This window comes from Neofelis nebulosa, chromosome 4 (genome assembly GCF_028018385.1).
Source record: "Neofelis nebulosa isolate mNeoNeb1 chromosome 4, mNeoNeb1.pri, whole genome shotgun sequence".
Taxonomy (NCBI): Eukaryota; Metazoa; Chordata; class Mammalia; order Carnivora; family Felidae; genus Neofelis; species Neofelis nebulosa.
The window spans coordinates 118,931,973-118,955,242 of NC_080785.1; the positions used below are offsets into that span (position 1 = coordinate 118,931,973).

The window sequence follows — 23,270 nt, forward strand, 5'->3', positions numbered from 1 at the left end:
TGAAAGAATGAATTAAAGAGCCCTAAAGAGAGCCCATTTCATTGGTGAGGAAACTGAGGCTCAATGAGTTATTGATTTGGCTAAAGCTCTAAGAGACAGTGAAGCAGCTGGGTGTTTCTAGCATGCCTGCTCTCAACAGCTTTGCAAAGCTGCATGTCTGAAATGCCTGGCATTGTCCCTGCCACCCCGCAATTGCTCAACAAATATTAAAGAGCTTGCCTACATGGGTCAGCCTCTCCCCTCTGCGAGACCATCCCTACAGAGTAACAAACTGTCACATAGCCATTGCTTTGAGAAATTAAACTGCATGGTGCAAAGAAAAGGTGAGACTTTTGAAGTTTTTGGAAGAAAAATTCCTAACACGATTGCTAATGGAGTTTGCAGGGGCCTCTCAGGCCTTTCCAACCCGATTCTTTTTCCTGCTGCCTTCCCTTTTGTGAGCATTTCTTCCCCTTTCTGCTTGCAATGAGTTCTGCTCTCCTGTAGGCTACAATGTGTCAGTTGTTATAAAATCCGGGAGGTGGAGCTTGGTGACGAGGTGGGTGGGGGAGCGCTCAGCCAGCCCTGCAGGGCGAGCAGTCCAGCCGTGGTTCACCGGAGCTTAAGCCTTGCAGCAGGAGAACTTCCATCTCGCTCTTCTGGCTTTGATCCTCACTGTACATCAGACCAGAGGCGCCGAAGGGAGGGAGGATGCGAGATGACCGGCCCTCTGGCAACCTGACCATCTCCTTAGCAGAGCCTTCGAAAGCCAGCCGGAGACTGACTGCACAAGCAAGGAGGCGCCGCGCCTCTGTGGATGTGTGTGTGTATGTGTGTGTGTGTGTGGGTGGGTGGGTGAGCGGGTGTGAGTGAGTGAGTGAGAGTGTGTGTGTGTATGTGTGCGTGTGCATCACGACTGTGTGTGTGTCGGTTGAGTGCGAGAGTGCACGCGTGAGTGTGTTTGTGTGCATGTGTGTGTGATTGCTCTCAGTTATTATTTTTGTGGAAGAAAAATCTTGAAAATCTGGGGCAGGTTACTGTGCTCCTAGGGGCGGTAGTTCTTCTTTTGCAAGAGGAGCTGACCAGACCAAGCTACTAGAGACATTTTTTTCGGCAAGTAAAGAGAATTTTCCTCCCAGAACGAGAGGCATTTTTCTCCCCGCTGGCTCTGCAGCCGAGTAAAAGAGATTAGTCCCTAAACCCTGTGAAATCGACTAGAGCCGAGTGATTACCAGGGCTTGAGAGAGGACTGGGGAAGAAAAAGAGAAATAAATCAAACAGCCTGTCAGTGCCTTTGGCCACGTTGGAAGATGTCATCTCAAACTAAGTTCAAGAAAGACAAAGAGATCATTGCTGAATATGAAGCCCAAATAAAAGGTGAGATGCGGGCTGGGGAGTCATGCTTCCCCTCCCCTTTCCTTTTTTCTCTTGCCCTGGCTTTCTTTTACCCTTTTTCCTCCCTGCCATCACGAAATGTTGTTATGCATCAATAATCTTATTGTGAGTAGGAACAGTGGCAGCCGCACAAGTCCAGACTGGTTTCAACTGCAGAGAGCCCTGGCTCTGGGAGTGTGGATTATAGAATGGGCAGCAATCACTGCATTGCAGGTGTGTGAGGAGGATCCTACGCCCGGCTTTAGGAGTGTCGTGGATACTCCATCATCTTGGCCGTGACATGTCACTCTAAGGCCATTTTGACAGTCACTGCCTCTTCCCCCCTCCCATGCTGAAAGCCCCTTAATATGATTTTTTTACTATCTGCTTTTATTTTTCTTTCTTCTTTTTGGTTTCTTGTTGCTTTCCCTTGCCCCTTTCTCTGGGCTGGAATTCACATGCATGTGCACACAGAAGCAGCATCCCTGGGTTGCACTTCTTTGTCAGTGTCTCTCGGCTGGCCTGGGTTGCCATGGATTAACTGTTATGGGGCATATTGATCCAAACTAATGCAGGCATTTAGGCATAAAGAGGGAGCTCGGTGCAGAAAATGTATTCTCTCGCAGTGTGCAGCCCCAATCACCGCCCGTCTGCCTGCTAGCGTGTAGGGTCATCAGCCTTCATTCAAAGCCAACAGCTTAGTGTGCCGTTTCGGCTGGTAGGAGCTGCCTGGCTTCCGTAGCGCCAGAGGAAGCCTGGCAGCAGGGTGGGATGACCTCTGGCTGCCTGTTCCAGCTTTGGGGCCACGGGGTGCACGCTCCACTCAGAAACTGCTCCCTAAATCCGCACTAGCAAGGCGAAATAGGGAACCGGACACAGTCGCATAGACAAATGCAGGCAGAATCCTGGTTCACGCCAGAGGGGGTTCTCCCACCTTCATGAGTTCTAGGCTCAGTTTTGGCAAGGAAAATCTAAAAGCTCCATACTCACCCTTTCTCCGAGGACAGACCCTGAGGGAAGCCTGGGCCTGCGTCTCTTAGTGTCTGTTTTCTTTCTGGTCCTGGATCTCCTTGCTGCGACACAGGGTGTGTTTGTGGTCTCCCACAGAAAGACTAAAGACAAAATACATCTTCAATGGATACTGACGCCTGCTCTTGAGATCGTGGGTGGACTGTTTGAGCAAGTTGATTATTTGGGGCTCAGGTGACCTGAGGCTGCCCCACCTGCTTTTAGGTGCTTCTGCAGCTCCAGACTCAGTGACCCAGGAAGTCTCCCCGGGAGCGGCAGGGGCCTGACATCCACAGCTGCTGCACACGCTCCCGATGCTTGGGAACCTTTGGGAGGGGAGCGGCCAACAGGGGAGGGCTTTGTTTTTTTTGTTTTTTTGTTTTGTTTTGTTTTGTTTCCAGTCTTGCCAACCCTCTTGTGTCTTCTAGTCCTGGTCAGACCAGGCATGCTAATCACCTCTGGGGGTAGACCCCAGGGCAAAGGGAGCTGAAAACATTCTGTAGGTTTCAGCTCAGTGTGGCAAACTGACTTAGGATGTTTCAGCCTTGCTGAAAATTTAGTCACAGGCCCTTTACTGGTCAGAGATTTGAACTCACCCGGCTGCATCAATACAAAAGCCCAGTTTCGGCCTTTGCATACACACTTTTTAGGGAGTTTATGTTTTGTAAGATGAATTTGGCTGAGTATTATAGTTCTTTTTAACTGAGGTTCTCATGAAAAATGCCATACTAGAGAAGCGAATGCTGAGTTTTGGACAGTTTGAGGTTTTTGTTAGCATTGTCTTGGTAGGAAATACGATCGTCTTGTTTTTGGATCACTGCCACAGGGCCCATGAACTTGGCTTGAGGATCAATGAAGCATTTATTGCTCCGGCTGATTCTTTTACTTTTTTACCTTTCACCTTTATTTTAACAACTACTTAGCAAGTCCAAGGTCATGCATTTCCGGCAGGAAATTTGTCCAGATGATCTTGTCTCTTCCAGACCCTAAGGGTCTCTACATTCTGGTTAAAGGAGTTGAATTTTATTCCTTTAGAATTGACACCCACATGACTTAGGCCAGGACGTTGCTGTGCCTGAAACCGTCTGGAATCTTTTCCTTTCAAAATTCTGTTTGTTAATCATCATCATAATTCCTGATGATGTACGCACAGGGCTCTACAGTTTCTCTGTCTGGCTCACTCCCAAACATCACTACTCTTGGCCTACACAGTGTACGGAAAGTGTTTGTATGAATGAGCTCAGCTTTAGAGATGAGGAAACTGAGGCCTTGTCAGGTTGAGTGACGTGCCCAAGGTCACAAGGCCAGAAATGTGAAGGTAGCTGGTCTTCTTTCCCATTGCATTGTTTGCCTGAGGCTGGCCCTTGAAGGATTGATGTCAGTGGCAGATGGCGGTTTTGTGGTGGGGACTGGCTGTCTCTTGATCGTTCCATTGTTTACCCTCTTACTTTTATCCCTTGCCTTTGTTGCTTGCCTCTGAAGAATGTTTGACCAATCACCAAAAATAACGCCTGAAGCCTGTGTCCTTTCTCCCTGGATATCATTTGACCAGTTTGGTGCAAACCGTTCGCCTACTTAGATAGATTTGGTCCTCTGTGAATTTAGTGAGGGGCATTTTTGGTTTTTAAAAATGATACTGAGTTCTTTGTTGACTTACTCTCTTTTATCTCTTTTTGAAGAATTTATTGACCTAAGGAGAATGTTTTAACACTCTTTTTTTTCCTATTGTAAAAGAAATATCAGATCCATGCCTTCTCTTGCCTCATCAGTTACCTGAATCCCTTTGATTATATATTTTCAATGCAGTAGTATACCATGTGCTTGTACATGTCCAGTGATGGGGAACTCATCACCTCCCAAGTCCACATATTCTACCTTTGATAGCCCTGGCTGCTGTAAGTGGTTTTTATATTCATCTATTGGTTCTATAGTATCTTCTCCTTGGGGGTTCATAGAACAAGACAGATGCTTCTTCCCCATCACTGCCCATTGGATGTTAGAGACTCTGATCATCGCCCCACTATGATTATCCTCATTTACTCACATAAGATGCTTATCTGCTGCTTAATCATCTTCACTTTCCTTTGGATTTACTGTATCCTGGTTACAAACTCCCAAGTGCCTTTGGGTGCTTGACAGATACAATAAATGAGTGAAGCTGGCCAAGTAAGATGATTTGTGATAGTCAGTCTACCACCTCCGTGAGGGCAGTAGATGAAAGGGTGATGGTGGTTATGGTGCCCTTGAGAGCACTGTCTAGATGAGAGCTTTATGCTTTTATTTTACTTTATTTATTTATTTAAAACATTTTTTTAAAATGTCTTATTATTTATTTTTGAGAGAGAGAGACAGAGCATGAACAGGGAGGGGCAGAGAGAGAGAGAGAGAGGGAGAGACACAGATCTGAAGCAGGCTCCAGACTCTGAGCTGTCAGCACAGAGCCCGACTTGGGGCTTGAACTCAGGAACTGTGAGATCATGACCTGAGCTGAAGTCAGACGCTTAACTGACTGAGCCACCCAGGTACTCCCTTTAAGAGTGTTTCTAAGTTCTAGGGGCGCCTGGGTGGCTCAGTCTGTTGTGTCCCACTTCAGCCTTGGTCATGATCTTGCTGTTACTGAGTTCGAACCCCATGTCAGACTCTATGCTGACAGCCCAGAGCCTGGAGCCTGTTTCAGATCCTGTGTGTGTCTCTATCTCTGCCCCTCCCCCACTTGTCCTCTCTCTGTCTCTCTGTCTCTTTCTCTCAAAAATAAACAGTAAAAAAAAAAAAAAAAAAATGAGTGTTTCTAAGTTCTATATGAGAGGCTTTTGACGTGATCAGAGAAAGAAAAACAACTATCACCTCCTTTATGCTGCATGTATTGCTTCTATTAATATAGCCCAAGGATTGAATTAGTCCTTTTCACTGCCCACTCCTTCACTGTACCATATTTATTTTATATGCTATATTTCTCCAATCCACTATGTTATTAGGATCTTTGTCAGAGAGAAGAAAATGAAATGAATTTAATATGAGCTGTTCTTGGTGACCCTGTGCTGGCCCCAGATGGACTCTATTTCCTGTCTGAGGTGCTTGCAAGTGTCCCTTTATGAATCTGTTCAAGCACTTTGCTTGAGAGTGACATCACATTCTCTAGTCTGGAAATGGCAAGCTCTAACTTCTTCCCCTTTTGAAAATCAGAACAACATTTGCCCATCTCCAGCATTTTGGCACTTATCCTGTTTTTCACAGTTCCCTCAAAGATCACCAATAGTGTTTGGTAATCTTATTTGCCAGAGTTCTCAGTGCCCTGGGCTCTCATTCATCTTGCTGTCAGACATAATGATCTATTCTGCATTTATCTAGAGTTCCCATTTCCATTTCAACCTAATAGAAAATTGAAATAGAAACAGTGATTGACTTTAGTGTTTTGTTTTGGTTTTTAATTATACATCCATAGTCATTTAGGCCATCTTCTTAATAGCAAAAGTCTAGAATTTGGGGGAAGAAGGGCAGATTTTGAAGAAGATCACAGAGAAGTGTTTATTTACTCATTCATTTATGCATTCATTCAGTAAACATTGATTATCTACTTTCTTCTTAGTCTTGTGCTGGGTGTTGTGAGAGATGCAGAGTATATGATACATTCTTGGCTTTCTAAGAGTTTTCTTGAAATATGGTGATAAAATCGGTGAAGGAAATGGAAAAAACAAAAACAGAAACTCAGAACACAAAAACTCCCAATTGAGCACCAGAATGAGTTTAGTCTTTATTTTTTATTTTTTTTTAGTGTTTATTTACTTTTGAGAAAGAGAGAGAGCGAGAGAGAGCAAGCATGAGCGGGGGGAGGGGCAGAGAGGGACAGAAACACAGAATCTCAAGCTTGCTCCAGGCTCTGAGCTGTCAACACAGAGCCCAATGGGGGCTTGAACTCATGACCTGAGCCGAAGTCAGATGATTAACTGACTGAGCCACCCAGCTGCCCCGAGAATGAGTTTAGTCTTTTTAAAAAAATTTTTTTTAACATTTACTTATTTTTGAGAGACAGAGCCAGAGCATGAGCAGGGGAGGGGCAGAGAGAGACACACACACAGATCTGAAGTAGGCTGCAGGCTGCAGGCTCTGCATAGCTGTCAGCACAGAGCCTGACATGGGCTCAAACTCACAGACCGGGAGATCATGACCTGAGCCCAAGTCGGTCACTTAACCCACTGAGCCACCCAGATGCCCCGAGAATGAGTTTAGTCTTAAAGAGAGTATGGCATTGAGTGAATGGACGAGAACTTTAGGAACCCTCACTACTCTCAATAGGCTTCAGTGAGGAAAGTGTGCTGGCTGGGAGAGATATTGAGGAGTAGTGGGGACTGTGGCTGATTAAGGCTCACCTAGAGGCGTAAGCCTCTGCTCAGCTCCAGTCTCAGTGCCAGGCAGGATGTGAGCCCAGACTGGTCAGTTCTTTTAGTGTTTCAAGGGCATCTGGATTTTATTTTATTTTATTTTATTTTATTTTTTATTTTTTTTAAATTTTTTTAATGTTTATTTAATTTTGAGAGAGGGAGAGACAGAGTGCAAGCTGGGGAGGGGCAGAGAGAGAAGGGATACACAGAATCCGAAGCAGGCTCCAGGCTCCGAGCTGTCCACACAGAGCCCGACGCGGGGCTCAAACTCACGAACTGTGAGATCATGACCTGATCTGAAGTCAGACGCTCAACCAACTGACCCACCCAGGCGCCCCGGGCATCTGGATTTTAAAACAAAATCTCCTCATTTTTATTTTTAAGTTTTTAAAAATGTTAAAAACATTAAAAAATTGGGATGTCTTTTTAATTTTTGAGCTGTAAATTCTTTTTTAAATTGAAAGATATTTGACACACAATGTTACATTAGTTTCAGGTATATAGAACTGATACAACTCTATATGTTACTTTGTACTCACAAGTGTAGCTACCATCTGTCACCATACAATGCTATTATAATATCATTGACTGTATTCCCTATGCTGTGCCTTTCATCCCCGTGACTTACTCATCCCATAACTGGAGGCCTATATCTCCCACTTCCTTCACCAATTTTACTCATCCCACTACCCCTCTCCCTCTGACAGCCATCATTTGTTTTGTGTATTTATGGGTCTGTTCTGGTTTTTATTTGTTCATTTGTTCTGTTTTTTAGATTCCACATACAAGTTAGATCAGGTGGTATTTGTCCTTCTCTGTCTGACTTACTGTACTTAGCATAATACCCTCTAGGTTCATCCATGTGGTCACAAATGGCAAGATCTCATTCTTTTTTATGGCCAAGTAATATTTCTCTCTCTCTCTCTCTCTCTCTCTCTCTCTCTCTCTCTCTCTAGATCCACACACACGCACACATACATACATAAACACATCACATCTTCTTTATCCATTCATCTATTTATCCATGGACACTTAGGTTGCTTTCATATTGGCTGTTGTAAATAATGCTGCAATACACCTAAGGGTGCATATATCTTTTCAAATTTGTGTTTTTATTTTCTTTGGGTAAATACCCAGCAGTGGAATTGCTGGATCATATGGTATTTCTATTTTAATTTTTTGAGGAACCAACATACTGTATTCCACAGTGGCTACACCAATTTACATTCCCACCAACAGTGTATGAGGGTTCCTTTTTTGAGCTATAAGAGTTCTTTATTCTGGATACAAGTCCATTATCAGATATAAGATTTGGAAATATTTTCCTCCATTCTGTGAGTTATGCTTTCCCTTTTTCGATGGTGCCCTTTGAAGCACAAAATATTTATGTTTATGAAATTCAGATTATTTATTCTCATGCTTTTCATGTCATATCTGGGACTCGTTTGCCAGATCCTAGGCCATGATGAAAATCTCCTGATTTAAAAAATATTTTTCTTTAATGTTTATTTATTTTTGAGAGAGACAGACAGAGAGACAGAGTGCCAGTGGAGGAGGGGCAGAGAGAGAGGGAGACACAGAATCCAAAGCAGGCTCCAAGCTCTGAGCTGTCAGCATAGAGCCTGACATGGGGCTTGAACTCATGAACTGTGAGATTATGATCTGTGCTGAAGTCGGATGCTTAACTGACTGAGCCACTCAGGTGCCCTGAAAATCTCCTGAGTTTTACATGCAACTCAAATTTTTAAAAAATATTTTTTAATGTTTGTTTTTAAGAGAGAGTGTGAGCGGTGTAGGGGCAGAGAGAGTGGGAGAGAAAGAATCCCAAGCAGGTTCTGCATCGCCAGTGCAGAGCCTCACGGGGTGCCCGAACTCACAAACTGCAAGATCATGACCTGAGCCAAAATCAAGAGTTGGCGCTTAACTGACTGAGCCACCCAGGAGCCCCAAATGTAACTCAAATTTTTAAGAAACACTATGCTGCCTGAACAAACTCATCAGTAGGACAGTTTCAGCTCACAACCCACCGCTTTGCAACTTCTGGCCTGTAAGTTGAAGTCCATAAAAGGTCTTGGTGATGGAGCCTCAGCCAGTTTTCCTGTTTTATCTTTAGTTGTTTTCTCTATATTAGGCCTGTGCTCTTAAAACCACATGAGGCCAATCCCTTGTCTCTGAATCCTCAGAATCCCTTCCTGGAACCTTCACATCTATTGCCATTTGTGCCTTTGTTCTGTTTAAAATGTCCCCCTTCCTCCACCCTTTCTTTGTCTGGGCAACTCCTGACCGTCGTTCAGTGGCTGCCAAAATGACACCTTCTTCCAACTCTCCTAGGCAAAATTAGTGATTCCCTCAGATCTGTGCTCATGGTCGTTTTGTTTCGCCAGTGTGGTTGACACAAGATAGGCTGAGAGAGTGGCCGGTACGTTACTAATGAGAAGTTTTACTCTGAACAACTTTTAGCTAACTTAGTTATTTTCCTTGACATGTGTCTTAGTCTGCTTGGGCTCCCATAACAAAATACTGTGAACTGGGTGCTTAAACCACAGACATTTATTTTTACAGTTCTGGAGTGGAAGTCCAAGATCAAGGTACCAACAGATTCAGTTCCTAGTGTTGTAGATGGCTGTCCTCTCGCCGTATGCTCACATGGCCTTTGCTCAGCGTGGAGAGAGAGAGAGGGAGAGAGAGGGCTGTCTGTCTTCCTCTTCTTTAAGGGCTCTGATCCCATCATGAGGGCCTCTCCCTCATGACCTTCAACTAAACCTAATTATCGCCCAAAGGCCTCATCTACCTCCAGATACCATCACATTGTCACATTGTGGGTTAGGGCTTCAACATACAAATTTGGAGGGGGAGACACAATCTATGACAGCACCTATACTTTTTGTTCCATTGAAAGTAGAGGATTGGGGCACCTGGGTGGCTCAGTCAGTTAAGCATCGGACTTTGGCTCAGGTCATGATCTCACAGCTCGTGAATTCGAGCCCCGCATCCGGTTCTGTGCTGACAGCTTGGAGCCTGGAGCCTGCTTCCGATTCTGTGTCTCCCTCTCTCTCTGCCCCTTCCCTACTCATGCTCTGTTTCTCTCTCTCTCAAAAATAATGAACATTTTTTAAAAGTAGGGGTTTTATTGATAAAGGAAACATTCTCCATAGTTTACTGAAGTTCCTTGTTTGTCCCTGACAGGGGAGATATTTATTAGTGGAGATTTGGTGAAGGCTTATGTGTTCAAAGCAAGAGAAATGTTTAATGAGGTGGTGTTTGCTACAGTCATAGTAGGGTGTGGTTGGGAATACTGCATTCCAGGCTTTTTGCAGTTTGGGGAAATCTGTAGATCTAGAGGTCTATATTGGCCATTTTTGGAGTTTTTACCACCAGAGTTTATTAAAGACAACCTTTCCTTTCTAGAAATCTCAATCACTCATTCATTCATTTACTCACTCATTCATTCAGTGACTGTTACAAGCCATGCTTTAGGCTATATAACTTTATTAGGCATGGGAGGTAATTGATTTTTATTTAGTTCCGGGTCTCAGTCATATACACAGTATCTGATTTTGTGATCTCAGTACTTCTCAGAGGTAGTCATTATTATTCCCATTTTATAGACTAAAACCTCTATCATTCGGAGAAATAAATGAAATAAGTTGCATCAGATTGCACAGGGAACAATGGTAGAGTTAGGGTTTATGCAGAGCCTTCCTGGCTTCCAGTTGTACAGTGAGGTGAAAGCCGTGTCATAGCAATATGGCTCTGAAACCCAGGGGTCTCTTTCCTGGGGAGACCACTCTGAGATGGGTCTTCATCTCTGACTTCCTACTGTTCCTGAAACTTCAACTCCCCTTCTAATCCGACTTTTCCTGGTTCTTCCTGGATGCCACCAACTGTGTCAGATCCTTCACACCCATCCCATGGAGTCACCTTTGGCAAAGTGCCCACCGAAGACACTTCTGTAGACTTGACTGAGGCTGCCATATCTGCCTCCATCAACTGGAAAATATAGGACTGGAAATTTGAGGGGTCTTCTAGTCCCCTCCACTAGGGAGGGGAGTCCAACTCCCCCACTTTTCTTCCCTCATCCTCCAGATGTGGAAACTAATGTTCAGAGAAGGGTTCTGGTGTAGAGACACTTTGAGACCATATTTCCGTGAGGAGGAAAGCTCTCTCTGATCGGTGCATTGCTGTATGCTCATGCCTGGCATCTAGATGGTGATCAAGAAACATATGAAGTTGGATTGCTCCGGTGGGTGGTGTAAGGCCAACCGGTGGTGGTTGCCTGGGAGGTAGAGCTGAGTGGTACCTTGGAGAATGGGATGAGGCAAAGATATAAGAGTAAGGATAAGAGGGTCAGGAGGAGATGAGGTTAGGCTCATTTAGAAGATGGGTCCTGTCCTTGTCACTGCCAGGAAGGGACAGAGGTCGACTTCTTCAAGGTGCTGAGTTTTGGAACCTCTGGCCTAACACAGGACCCAGCAAGTGGTGTTCTGGGCTTGATTTCACTTGCAAATGATTCATTCCTGATGGCTTGTTGGTGTTTATAAAATATCTTGGCTGGCCAGGAGTGGGATTTTGGCTCTTTTCTCTTAATTCATATAATCATTAGGCCAATTTATGTTTGGAGTAGTGTTCCCTGAGATGTATTCTACGAAATTGGATGTCAAGAGGCGTTAGGTGGGAAAAACAGTTATGTGGTCAAATGGGTCTTGGGAGTTCTAACATAAACTGAGTTGAATAGGCTTGTTTCCCACAGGACTTCTTTTTTTGGTGGGGGGGAGGTGGAAGAGAGAGAATTTCAAGCAGGCTCCATGCAGCGTCCAACAGGGGCTCCAACTCACGAACCTGGAACTGTGAGATCATGACCTCAGCTGGAGTCAAGAGTTAGACGCTTAACAGAACCAGCCACCCAGCGTCCCTCCCACAGGACTTCTGGGAACCTTGAACATGTTAAGTGTGAATCACCAAGAAGGGGCCATGAACTTTTCTTAAACTTATTCCATCTTGTAGATGTTTCTCATGGAAAATCGCACAAGACTATATTCCTGAGATTACATTTTGAAATTCACAATTTGTGGATTATCCACATTCTTTCTCTTTTTGCCTTTTGCCCAGTTCGCTAATTTTTATACTTTTCTCTGAGGGGAAGAGGTAAAACAAATGCGTATTCAGCTCAGCTAAGTGATATTGATGTGGTGTTTTGAGGTCACTTAGAAAATGTGGGTTTTGACATCTCCAATTACAGAGCGCTCAACCATTGATTTAAATGGTAATTTGGCGACAGCTTGCCCCTGATCAATATGCATGGCGTGTGCCTGTGTCTGTGTGTGACAGTAAGGGGATGCACTCGGCTGCAGGCTGTGTTCAAGGTGCCTTGAATGGACCTCAGCACTGCCTGTGGGATTGTACGGTCAATGCCAGGCGATGATGATGCAGAGGAATGCACGAAAGCCCGTAGCCCATGCGCCTCAGAGCGAACAGATCTCAGCCACAAATTCAGGTGTATGAGAACTAGGTTTTTCTTTATTTCTCTGTAACTTGATTTCCATTTCTCATCTCTCTTTTGCTGAGGGTGGCAGACATAAATCTAAGTCAATTTGGGGTTCCTCCTGTTTTCTTCAGGGTTGTGCCCCAAGGTCCAGGGGACTAAGGCAGTGCCAAGTGACATCTGTTGTGGTTATCATCAATCTATTTTGGCAACTGAGATAGCCTCCTTCCCTTTGGGTCGTCAGTGGTCTGTCTATGCCAGTGATCGATCCTTCTTTGTTCCCAATCTCGAGACTCTTTCTTGTGTATCTCTCTTTAGACCTTCTGTGCTGTTTGCAAGCACTGGGATCCATCCTGGTTCTCACATACCATGCTGGGCTGTGAGCGTCTCTGGACATTTGTCTCAGGCCTGTCTTGCCAGGCCCCACACTTGATTCCCCTCCAGTGCCTCCCTAGAGCTCTGCCTGGGGAAACGGCCCAGCTTCTGTCTGTTCCCAGATTCTGCGAATGTGTGTGGGGGGTTCCCTCATCACCCTCTTTCCTTGGGCTTGTTTGGGGTGAGGCAGGGTGCAGGCTATTTTCTTATAGATCCATAAAAATCTACATACACTTTGCTTTACTGACTCCTGGAAATCTTTATCCACGTGTAGAGTTGGGAAGGGGAAAGGAGGTTATTGGGGGTGGTATCCTGGCTCTTTGTCATCACACATTCCCTCAAAGCTATTTTGAAAGTCAAAAGCCAAGAATTGACTCCTTCTCTGCATTATCCCTGAGGCAATGAACACAGAGAGCCCTCCTTGCCTGAATCTGGTCCAGAAGCTCTTAAGGAAATATGGAAGAAAACCCTTCAGTATTTCAAGATATTGTAGTGAATTTTCTTTCTTTTCCACCTGCACCATCCTGGCCCAGACTACCATCACCTCTTGCTGGGACCATGGCAACATCCTTCTAACTCAAAGTTTCTCCACCTCTGCACTACTGACATTTGGAATTGGATTAGTTTTTGTTATGGGACCTGTCCTGCACAACATGTGTTGTTTGAGGCCTGTTAGTTGTTAGAAGTCTGTAGCACCTCCTTCCCTCCCCCAAGCTGTGACACCAAAAAATGCCTCCAGATGTTGTGAAGGTTCCTGGGGTAGGGGGGTGGGGTAAGGGGTCGGGGGAGGGGGCGGAGGGGGTGGCACATACAAAAGAAGCCTCAGTTGAAAGCTACTGACCTAACTGGTCTCCCTGCTTCTCTTATCCCAGTAACCTGTTCTCTGTACAGCAGCTAGCAGTAATCCCTACACAATTTAAATCTAACCAGGTTACTCTCCAGATTGCAAACCCTCCAGTAGCATCTCATTTGCATAAGAGTCGAATCCAAATCACTGGCTAGGCCTACAAAGCCATGTTCTGCCCACCTTGGCCCCCCTGCCTCTCCACAGTCCAAGCTTGTAACCCACTTTGGGCCTTTGCACATAGCTTTTCCCTCTTTCTAGAACCCTCTTTCCCTAGATTGTCACATGGCTGGCTCCTTCTTAGGATTCAGCTTTCAGCTCTCGTGTCACTTCCTGACCACCCAACCTTAAATAGCTGTGAAGTAACTTGGATTAGCTGACTTGAGTTCTCAGCAGAGTACTTATGGCCATATGATATTTCCCTTGTTTATTTCTTCTCTTTACCAGAATTGAAGGTGTGTAAGAACAAGACTTTTGCTTCTTCTCTTGTCCATTTGTGTTTTGTTAGCACCCAGAACGGCCCTTAGTATATACTAGGTGATCATACTATTGGTTGAGTGAATGAATGATGGACTTTGCACACAAGCACATATAAATGTTCTACTTCAGGGTACCTAGGATTGTGCTGGGGATTGCAGTTTAGAGGAACAAAATGAAGCTGATCTAGGCTTTTCCCCAGCCCTTACTGGAAGGTAATTCAGGAAGATGAAGAATCCAAAGAACAGACAATTGTATCTGTGCAGAGCTGCCCAACTCATTCAAGGGAATGAAGTAGAGGGACCAGGTGGCCACTTGCAGGGGTCTTGCAGGGAATCCAGTCTTTTCTGTTAATTGAGATCCTGGTTTGTGTCTGAAATGGGGATACAAAAATGGGTAAAATGTAGTCCCCATCCCTGTCTTGGTGTTTTCTGGGAAAGGTAGTTACAAGAATAGATTAATTGATTATAGTAAGTATAAGAAGTATCAGGACAGTGCTGGAACCATACACGCTTTGAAAACTGAGAGTGAAAGTTGACAGCTTTGCCCCGGAGAGCTGGAGAAGTTCTTACAGAAGAAAGGACTTCACGGTAGGGTTTTGAAGGATGGATAGAAGCACAGCTGGTGGTAAAAGGCATGTTTAAAGAGAGAACAGCATGTGCAAAGGCATGGGGGTTATGAAAAGGCCTGGGTACTTGGGAAATGGTGAGAAGGTTGACATGGCTGAAATCCAGAGTAGACGGAATGGACTATGGGTGGTAAGGACAAGAGCTTCAAGTTCCTTTCTAACCACTGGATAACCATGAGTCTTTGACCTTGGAGATGGTGGAATAGAGTCTTCTTCTTTTTTTTTGTTTTAAGTTTGTTTTTTTGTTTGTTTATTTATTTTGAGAGAGATAGAGATAGCACAAGTGGAGGAGCAGCAGGGAGTGGGGGAGAGAGAGGATCCCGAGCCTGATACGAGGCTCGACCTCCTGAAACTGTGAGATCCTGACTTGAGCTGAAACCAAGAGTTGGATGCCTAACCAACTGAGCCACCCAGGTGCCCTGGGTGAGAGTCTTACTTTTTTTATTACATTTTTTTCTCATTATGGATATAATACATGTTATTTTAAAAGTTTCTTAAATATATAAAAATATAAAAAAGAAGAAAAAAAGAATTTAGAAGCCACTTCCTGAGCCAGCACTATAAACATTCAGTGTATTATTATCTTCCAGACTTCATATCTCTATTCAAAAATATGGGATCACAGATCTTTAATGAAAAGTTATAAAAAAGTTATAAAAAAGCTGATAGGCAAATCATCCCAGGCTTAGAGCTTAAAATAGCATATGGCCTAAAAATAAATAGACTTTGTCAAGTACAAACATCAATCAATAAGCATAACCTTCCACATGTTGTGATGGTCCTTTAGAGCAAGGGATTGGTTTGTTAGGAACCATTTTGTTGTGGGGATTGGCTTGTGTTGCTGTTTCTGTCCCACTGGATTTGTATAAAATTGGGGGGAACTGAGTTGACTCATCAAGAACCACTCCTCCCTCCCCACATCTGTCCTAGCCACTTGTAGCTAAAATTTTCCCCCTTCCTGGTCCCCTAGAGTCTCACTTCCCTGTCGGTACCCGGGCAGCAGTTCCTGCCTTTGGCAGGAAATATTAAAAGGAGAGTGTTGTCTAGGGCAAAGAATTTAGCCTCAACAGCAGGTGACCCTTCCCTGCTGGTACATTTCCTTTGGTCCCCCTTTCCTCATTGCTCCCTGCCAGTGTCCCTGGTCATCGGTAGTACTTGCAGGAATTCCTGATTGCCGGTCTGCTTCCAACAGTGATAACCTGCTTTCCCCTTATTTCTGATGGTCAGTGAGGCTATTTCAGAATACAGTGTATTTTAGATTAGTAAGTTTTCTGACTCTTTGTCAGACAGAAAGGCCTGAATTCCTGTAGGCGGGTATAGCTCTCACTCAGAGATGGGAGCACCCTAGGAGGTGACAGCTCTGTAGGGGCACTTTCTAGAGCTTAGAGTGCCTTAAAAGGAATGAGAGAGACACAGAGGGAGGTGACATGAGAGGACCCTTAGCAATGAAACACCTGAGCCACCTTCAGGGACACAAAAGAGTAGGTGTCACTTCTCTGATTTTATTTGTACGAAAGAATGCAAACTGGCTGAGCAACATGGCTGCTCTCCAGCTGTCGTCTGGATAGGGCATTTGTAAGTGGAGTTGGCCATTGCATTACTTTTTACTTTACGGTGTCTTTATTTTTATCGGTGGCCTCCCAGACAGTATGCTTTGGATCTCCCAAAGATATATCCTCTTGAGGAAACCGAGGCAGAGCAGTTTCTCCCTGGCTTCTGACACCTGGTAACTGGGAATGCCTTGACCTTCTACCCTGGCTCCTGACCTTTTGCTAGGTTATGGTCTTTGGAGTTTGTTTGTCTCTTGACCCTCAGCTAATTCAGGGCTTTAGTCTGGGCATGACCCTCCTGCTTAGGCCCTACCCTGAATATCTCTGACTTGCTGGATCTCATACTTGGCATAAATTTGCCATGAAGACCCTGTGCCAAAAATGGCAGAGGCTCTACTGCTTTTCGCCAGAAACACAGAATTGTTGCACTGTTGGGAATGGGGGAAAGAAATGTTGAGAATGTGGTGGGCCAATTCACTTTGATTTAGCTTAACAGACATTAATTGAGTTCCTACTGTGTTCCTTGTCCTCATAGACTTTATAATTCTGCGGGGAAGACAGATTTTAACCTGTAATGGCAAAAATGTTGAGTGTTATGACAGGGTGGTACAGAGCTCCTGGGGGGACCTGAAGCAAGTGGGTATACATAGTTGAAAATACTGTAGGTGATTTCTGATATTGATCTACAGAGCTGTACTGTATTGGCCAAGCTTATGTCATCACCGTTGTTCCTTGAGGTATTTGGGATCTAGACAGCACCATCTTTCCCTTTAGAGAAGAGTCAGAAACCATCAAAATATTGAAGGAGTCAGGAAGTGGTACTTGTAAGAGAAACATACAATTCCTGGTATAAAAGACAAAAATGGTTCCAGAAAAGGAAGGCAGTAGTAGTTATACTCAAGATGGTAAATACAATTGTGGGATAAATGCTATTAAGGAGAAATTAAAGCCAGGGCTCGACTGAAGAGGGCCGAAATCCATTCTGGTTGAGCAAGTTATGCTAAAGCCACAGAGGGAAGGTGAGACAAGTATGTGGACTGTGGAAAAAGATGGGGATCATGCTTTGGGTGGAACCACGCAGACGTGGGTCTGAATTTTGCCTTATAGCTTATCAGCTGAATGACCTAGGATAAGTCTTTTCTTATCCAAAAAAAGAGGAGAAGAATGGGGAAGATATATCACCAGTTTTGACTTGGAAAATGGATGATAATATCTCACGTGTGTGTGTGTGTGTGTGTGTGTGTGTGTGTGTGTGTGTGACAGAGAGAGAGAGAGAGAGAGAGAGAGAGAGAGAGAGAGAGAATTAGTTGAAGTAACACATATCAGCACACTGCTTGGTACACAGGAGCATTTACTGATAAATGAAAATGTTAGCTAAATCAGTAAGAGGGTCACCAGCATTCAGAGTCCTGGACAGGGAACCCATGCCTACAGATGAAGCACTTAGTAAGTGCTGCTGGTTGGAAAGGAGAGGAAGGTGGGGCAGCACTAAGAAACCATGAGTGCAGGTGGAGTTGCCATCATGGGCAGCTGGAAGTAAGTCTCAGGCAGGGCTTTCTTTGACTACTACACAGTTTTTACCAATGTGACTCCTGGGCCACCTGCATCAGGATCACGAGGGAGGAATTTATAACAAATTCAGATTCTGGGGTCTTATCTCAGACCTATTGAATTAGAATCTCTGGGGACTGGGGTGGGGCCTGGGAACCTACATTTTTTACGTGCCCGGGTTTTATGAACTTGAATTTTTGCATCTGAACTGTAATAAACTCATCCATTTGACTGTCTTTGTATCTTTTTTTGAAGGCAAAAGAACATTTAGTAATTATGTAGACTGTGTGAATGAGAAAGAAAACCATGGACCCCCACTGTGTGTGTGTGTGTCTGTGTAATGTAACCCTGTTTTTTTAATAAAAAAATATGTGTCTTAGGTGTGCCCTAAGTATTAGGTGTGTATAAAAAGAGTCTGATAGTTTTTACTGATTTGTGATGCTGTTTACTCTTGGGGACTAGGAATGGAATGTAGGTCAGAGGTGGGGGCAGGGTGATAGTGACAGGGAATGGTGGGAAGGAGACCTTTTTTCCTTATATTCTTCCATTTTGATTGATTTCTAAAATAATGAGCATGATTACTTTTCTAATTAAAAAAACCCACAAAGTTGACAATAAGTAAGGAATTTTATGATGCTGATGCTCAGACATCAGCTGAACTATAAAAAGAAAGAGGGAAAGAAAAGAAGACAGACACCTGCAACAGATATTTAAGTAATGCTCAACTTCGTGTGTTTCTTATATATTGTAAGAATGATGGCTGGAATGAAATATACTACTTTACTGGGTTATTCCCCAGGGGAAGTGGAAGGTGTTTGTTCCTGCTCTGTCAAAATTCTAAGTGATGGGAATAGGGGTGGAGTAGTTAAGCCCAACCATTTAATTTAGTGGGTTTATATCAGGAGCCATCATGGTACTTGTCCAGAATCTGGGGTTTAGAGTTGTGAGGCCTGATTTCCCTTTTCTGATCTGTTTTTTGAGCAAGGCACGTCTCTATTCTGCATCCTTGCTTCCTCATCTGTGAAATGAGGGCGTTATCTACCTTAAAGGCTAGTTGCTGCGAGGATCAAATGAGGTGGTGTGTGAGAAAGTAAACTCTGGAGTGCTGCAGCAATGTTAATTATTTCTATTTTTGCCTAGCTCCTCCCCTGGACATGCTGCTATTACCGTGGAGTTGTTTATGTGTCTGTCTCCCTGTGAGATCATTGAGTGCAGGGGCCTTGTTTTATTCATTCCCGAATTCTTGTGCTTAGTGCCTGCCACACAGGAGGCATTCAAAGCAAGTTCTGGAATAGCTATCAAAGATAGAAAAATACATGCAACAGTTAGGTTTAGGCTTATGAATATTAAGATACTTTCACTTGTGTTTAAAAGAATTTATAGAAAATTCATTCAAGTCCACAACAGAAATGATACTGCTGGAGAAAGAAAAGAACTTCATTAAGGAAAATTTAATTGCCCAGTTTTCTAAAGAGACAGAGCCACATCCCTCCATCCTCATTACTGTCAAATGCAGGATGGCTGGTTCCAAGGAGGGCAAGATGAATGAAAAGAGATTGTGAAAAGGCAAATCCTGATACTCCTGAAGAAAAGTCTCCCAAGAAACAGGAATGCTCCCTGGATCACCAGTTTCCTTTATTGTCAGAGCCCGGGAATAAGCTTCCTCTGGGCGACTCAGACAAAGGCCCTCTTTGGCCTCTACCCCAAACCTTGGCCAGTAAACCGCAAAGTCCCTTATTGCCCCTGGAAGTGGGAAAACTTCCAGTTGCTTGACAAAAGTGGAAGGATTATCTGAGGCTCAACTTGGGGGCTCCCGTACCTCTAAGACCCGGGTAATTATCATGTGAATGGGCAGGGGGAGGACTAGAGCCAAGTCTAGAAAAAAGAGACCTGGGGTAGACCTGAAGTTAGGAAAGAGGGGACCAATCTCAGGTTTGGTCCTCTGGATACTTTTCCTGTACTGCCATAAATCTGCAATTTCTTCTCCCCTCTCCTATACCAGTTCAACCTGAGGGCACCATTAGATGGGTTGATGATTGTCCAAACAATTACCAGTTATTGCATGGACCATTGTCAGCCCAGGTAAAGTCTCTGCCCTGTGCAGTGTTTTAATTGAGTATTTGGATGATGATGTGAGCATGCCCATGTTGTTTGAAATTGGCAGGACACCAAGGACAGCAGGTTTAATAATTGGGAGCATGGTTACTGGTATTGAACTGCCCAAGGTTTGCAGCCCAGCTCTGCTGCTTTCTAACTGTGTGACTTTGGACAAGTCTTTTCATCTCTTGAAGACTCAATTTCCTCATCTGTAAAGTGGAGATAATAATCCCGCTTTAAAAAGTAATCTATAAGGGGCGCCTGGGTGGCGCAGTCGGTTAAGCGTCCGACTTCAGCCAGGTCACGATCTCGCGGTCCGTGAGTTCGAGCCCCGCGTCAGGCTCTGGGCTGATGGCTCGGAGCCTGGAGCCTGTTTCCGATTCTGTGTCTCCCTCTCTCTCTGCCCCTCCCCCGTTCATGCTCTGTCTCTCTCTGTCCCAAAAATAAATAAAAAACGTTTAAAAAAAAAAAAAATAAATAAATAAAAAGTAATCTATAAGATTAAATGAGATAAAACACGTAAAGCCCTCTGCACAGTGCTTGGCACATAGTAAGGACTCAGTCAGTGTTAGCTATTGTTATTAATAATCACAGCCCTTAGAGTCACACTACAAGCTTTGGAGCCCAGTAGATTGGGCTTAGGTTCTGTCGTTTATTAGTTGTGGGCAAATTGTCTAACCTTTCTGAGGCTCAGCTCTCTGTACTTCTGCCGACTAGGAGCAATAAATAATACCTACCTTGGGCATTTCTGTAAGGCGTTGAGGCCAGAACAGACCCATAGTAGATGTTCCATAAACAGTGGGTTACCATTAGGAGAAACAGCACATCCTATGGTAAATAGAACCAGGAAGCAGAGAGATCTTAACAGAACGGGATGAGGGACAGACTCCAGAAATGTGAAGTTTAATAGTTTCTTTAAGAGGAGACCACTAACTCTTCAAGAGAAGCTCAGCTTTTTTGCCTCTTGAGCCCCGAGAGGAGTTTCTCCTATAAATAGATAGAAATGTGAATAGGAGTAAGAAAAAATTGGCATTTGGCTAGGATTCTAGACCTTAGGCCCTGACCCCATCCTGTCCCTTGTTCAGGTAGCTCTTGGCTTCTCCCCAAGAGGCCAGAGGGAAATATAGAGGCCACTGACGGGGCAATGAACACCCATCATGAAGCTGCTGCTTAGCACCCCAGTGCTGAGGTCTGGTGAGCCATTCTCCCCTCGAGAACCCCTTTAGCCTAAGTGGGTTAGGCATTCAGGCCTCCCTTCCAAACCCATACTTCAGTCTTGGCTCTCTTGTTCCAGAGTAACCGAAACTGGGCTGGAGCTAGAACCTCTGACCTCTTTCTTTCAGGGAGCAGCCCAGACAATTGCTCTGACTCTTCTCTGAGAGGCTATCAGGCCTAACTGCCAAAAGGGAGAAGAGAGAGTTAGAAGTCTGGACCCCCTCGGACTGGACCTTTGGCCTTCTTGGGAGTATAACCCCTAGGAATTTTGGTCCATGAAGGTACGCTAAAACCTGGCCAGTCTATAATCTCACCTTTCCTTCAGGTGGGTAGATTTCCATGCATTAAATCTTGACCCTGACTTAAGAGGAGTGAATAGAGTTGACCTTCAGCCCTCTGAAGGTCTCTGAAGGTCCTCCTTTTGACCTTTCTTTGAATGCCCTGAAGAGCTTAATGGCCCAAGCCTATGATCAGTTCAGGGTGTGGCTCCCTCCCTCTGCAGAAGAAATCAATGGAGAATCCGTGACATTCACTCTGCATCCTCAGCCCTGCTCCATAGTTTGCCTGCTATGCAGCCGGGAGCTGAGAAGTTTAGCCCTGAAGGATTTAAGAATGCCTCTTTGACGTCCCTCTCCTTCTCCAGATTTTTAAAAAGCGGCTCAAGACTAAATTGAAAAATTCAGTGTAGTTTTTCCAATAAACTCTGATCACCAAGCAAGAAGTGGTCTGCAGGCCAGTGATGTGTTTTGTTAAGATGCACAGCAGAGTCAGGCAACTTCATATACAAATCTGTATTTTTCACTTTTTGAAAACAAATCAGGTGATCTGGCTGCACTGGTCCCCCATTCCCCCATGGTAACAAATCAGCCAGAGCTGAGTAGCAGCTGCTATTTTTAAGTGAGGCATGCCATGCCATTTTTAAGTGGGTGGCTTGGTTGATTAAGCATCTGAATCTCGGTTTCGGCTCAGGTCATGATCTCAAAGTTCATGAGATCGAGTCCCATGTCAGGCTCTGCATTGAGAATGAAGAGTCTGCTTGGGATTCTCTCTCTCCCTCTCTCTCTGCTCCTCCCCTGCCCCCTTCAAAATAAATACATAAACTTAAAATAAAATAAAATAAAATAAAATAAAATAAAATAAATGAGGCATGCACTTTTGAGTCCCTGCTGCTTCCTGGGTCTCCAGACACCCTTATCTCTCATCTGCTGTTTCATTTACCAAATATTCCTGGTTTCTGTAGGCATTTAGGTTTGCCAATCCTGGATAAGGCCAAGAAATTATATTCTATCTTCTGTCTCAAATTATGCTCATCAGATAGGATTGTGCAATGAGAAGTGAATGACAGCATAACAAATAATTCAGTATCTATGATATAAAAATGCCTCCAACTTTCCACCATCCTTCCACGTTCACAAAAGAGACGCCTTGTCACTGCATAAGTACATCCCTTTTCACTTCTCCTCAAGGATGAGTTTGACAATGGAGTCAAGGACAAGACATTCTCCCCTGAGAAGTGCTTCTGTGTTTGCCTCTGACCCATCCTTGAGGGGAGGTGTGGGGAAGGTGGGGGAGGAGAATAGATTTATTTATTTATAAATAATGGCTTCAGCTGCTAGAGCCAGTAAATATCCTGTGATGTGGTGGATGGTGTCCTTAGTTACCTCATTAGTAGTCACTACAACACATTTTTAATAGTTAAACATCCCTCAATGTTAAGCTGACCATTTTAACATCAAAGCACAGTTCACTTAAATAAAGCAATTCTGCTCAAACAGGGTGGTCCCAGAACTCCACATTGGACTCTGAAATCAGACAGAACTGGGACTGAATTCCAGCTTCATTACTTACTAATTGTTTGATGTTGGGTAAATCATCTCATCTCTCTACCTCTCAGTTTCTGTCTCCTTAAAATGGGCATCTCATTGGATTCTCATGAAGATTAAATGAGATAATCCCCACTTGATAGCTAGCCCAGGGTCTGGAACATGGGAAACACTCAGTGAGTGTTTTCTATTATTATTCTTACCCAGATTTGGAGGGCTTGGTTGCTGTAGGAGTGAAGTTTAGACCATCTACAGCAGAACCAGCAGCTTGGAGGCAAACTTAGATTCACTAGTGTGTTTTGCTTGGCCTTTCGAACATTTATACAAGTGAATTAGTTTCCAACATTTAAAAATCAAGGGGTGCCTGGCTGGCTCAGTGGGTAGAGCACACGACTCTTGACCTCAGGGTCATGAGTTCAAGCTCTACCTTGGGCGTAGAGCTTACTTAAAAAAATAAATAAATAAAAATCAAGAAAGTGCAAAAAAAA

The 23,270-nt window shown here is 44.2% G+C and overlaps 1 protein-coding gene across 7 annotated transcripts in view; it reads left to right on the forward strand.

Moving 5' to 3' along the window:
• The first annotated feature begins 538 nt into the window (after window positions 1–538).
• The window catches only part of SRGAP3 (SLIT-ROBO Rho GTPase activating protein 3), a 264,778-nt gene continuing 242,046 nt past the window's right edge, over window positions 539–23,270 (forward strand). For 4 of the 7 annotated variants that reach the window (XM_058726125.1, XM_058726126.1, XM_058726130.1 and 1 more), the window contains exon 1: window positions 539–1,356. In XM_058726125.1, coding sequence (XP_058582108.1) covers window positions 1,290–1,356 — 67 coding nt within the window. In that variant the 5' untranslated portion in view covers window positions 539–1,289. The remainder of the gene's footprint in view (window positions 1,357–23,270) is intronic. The other 3 variants (XM_058726127.1, XM_058726128.1, XM_058726129.1) reach the window with 1 other exon arrangement.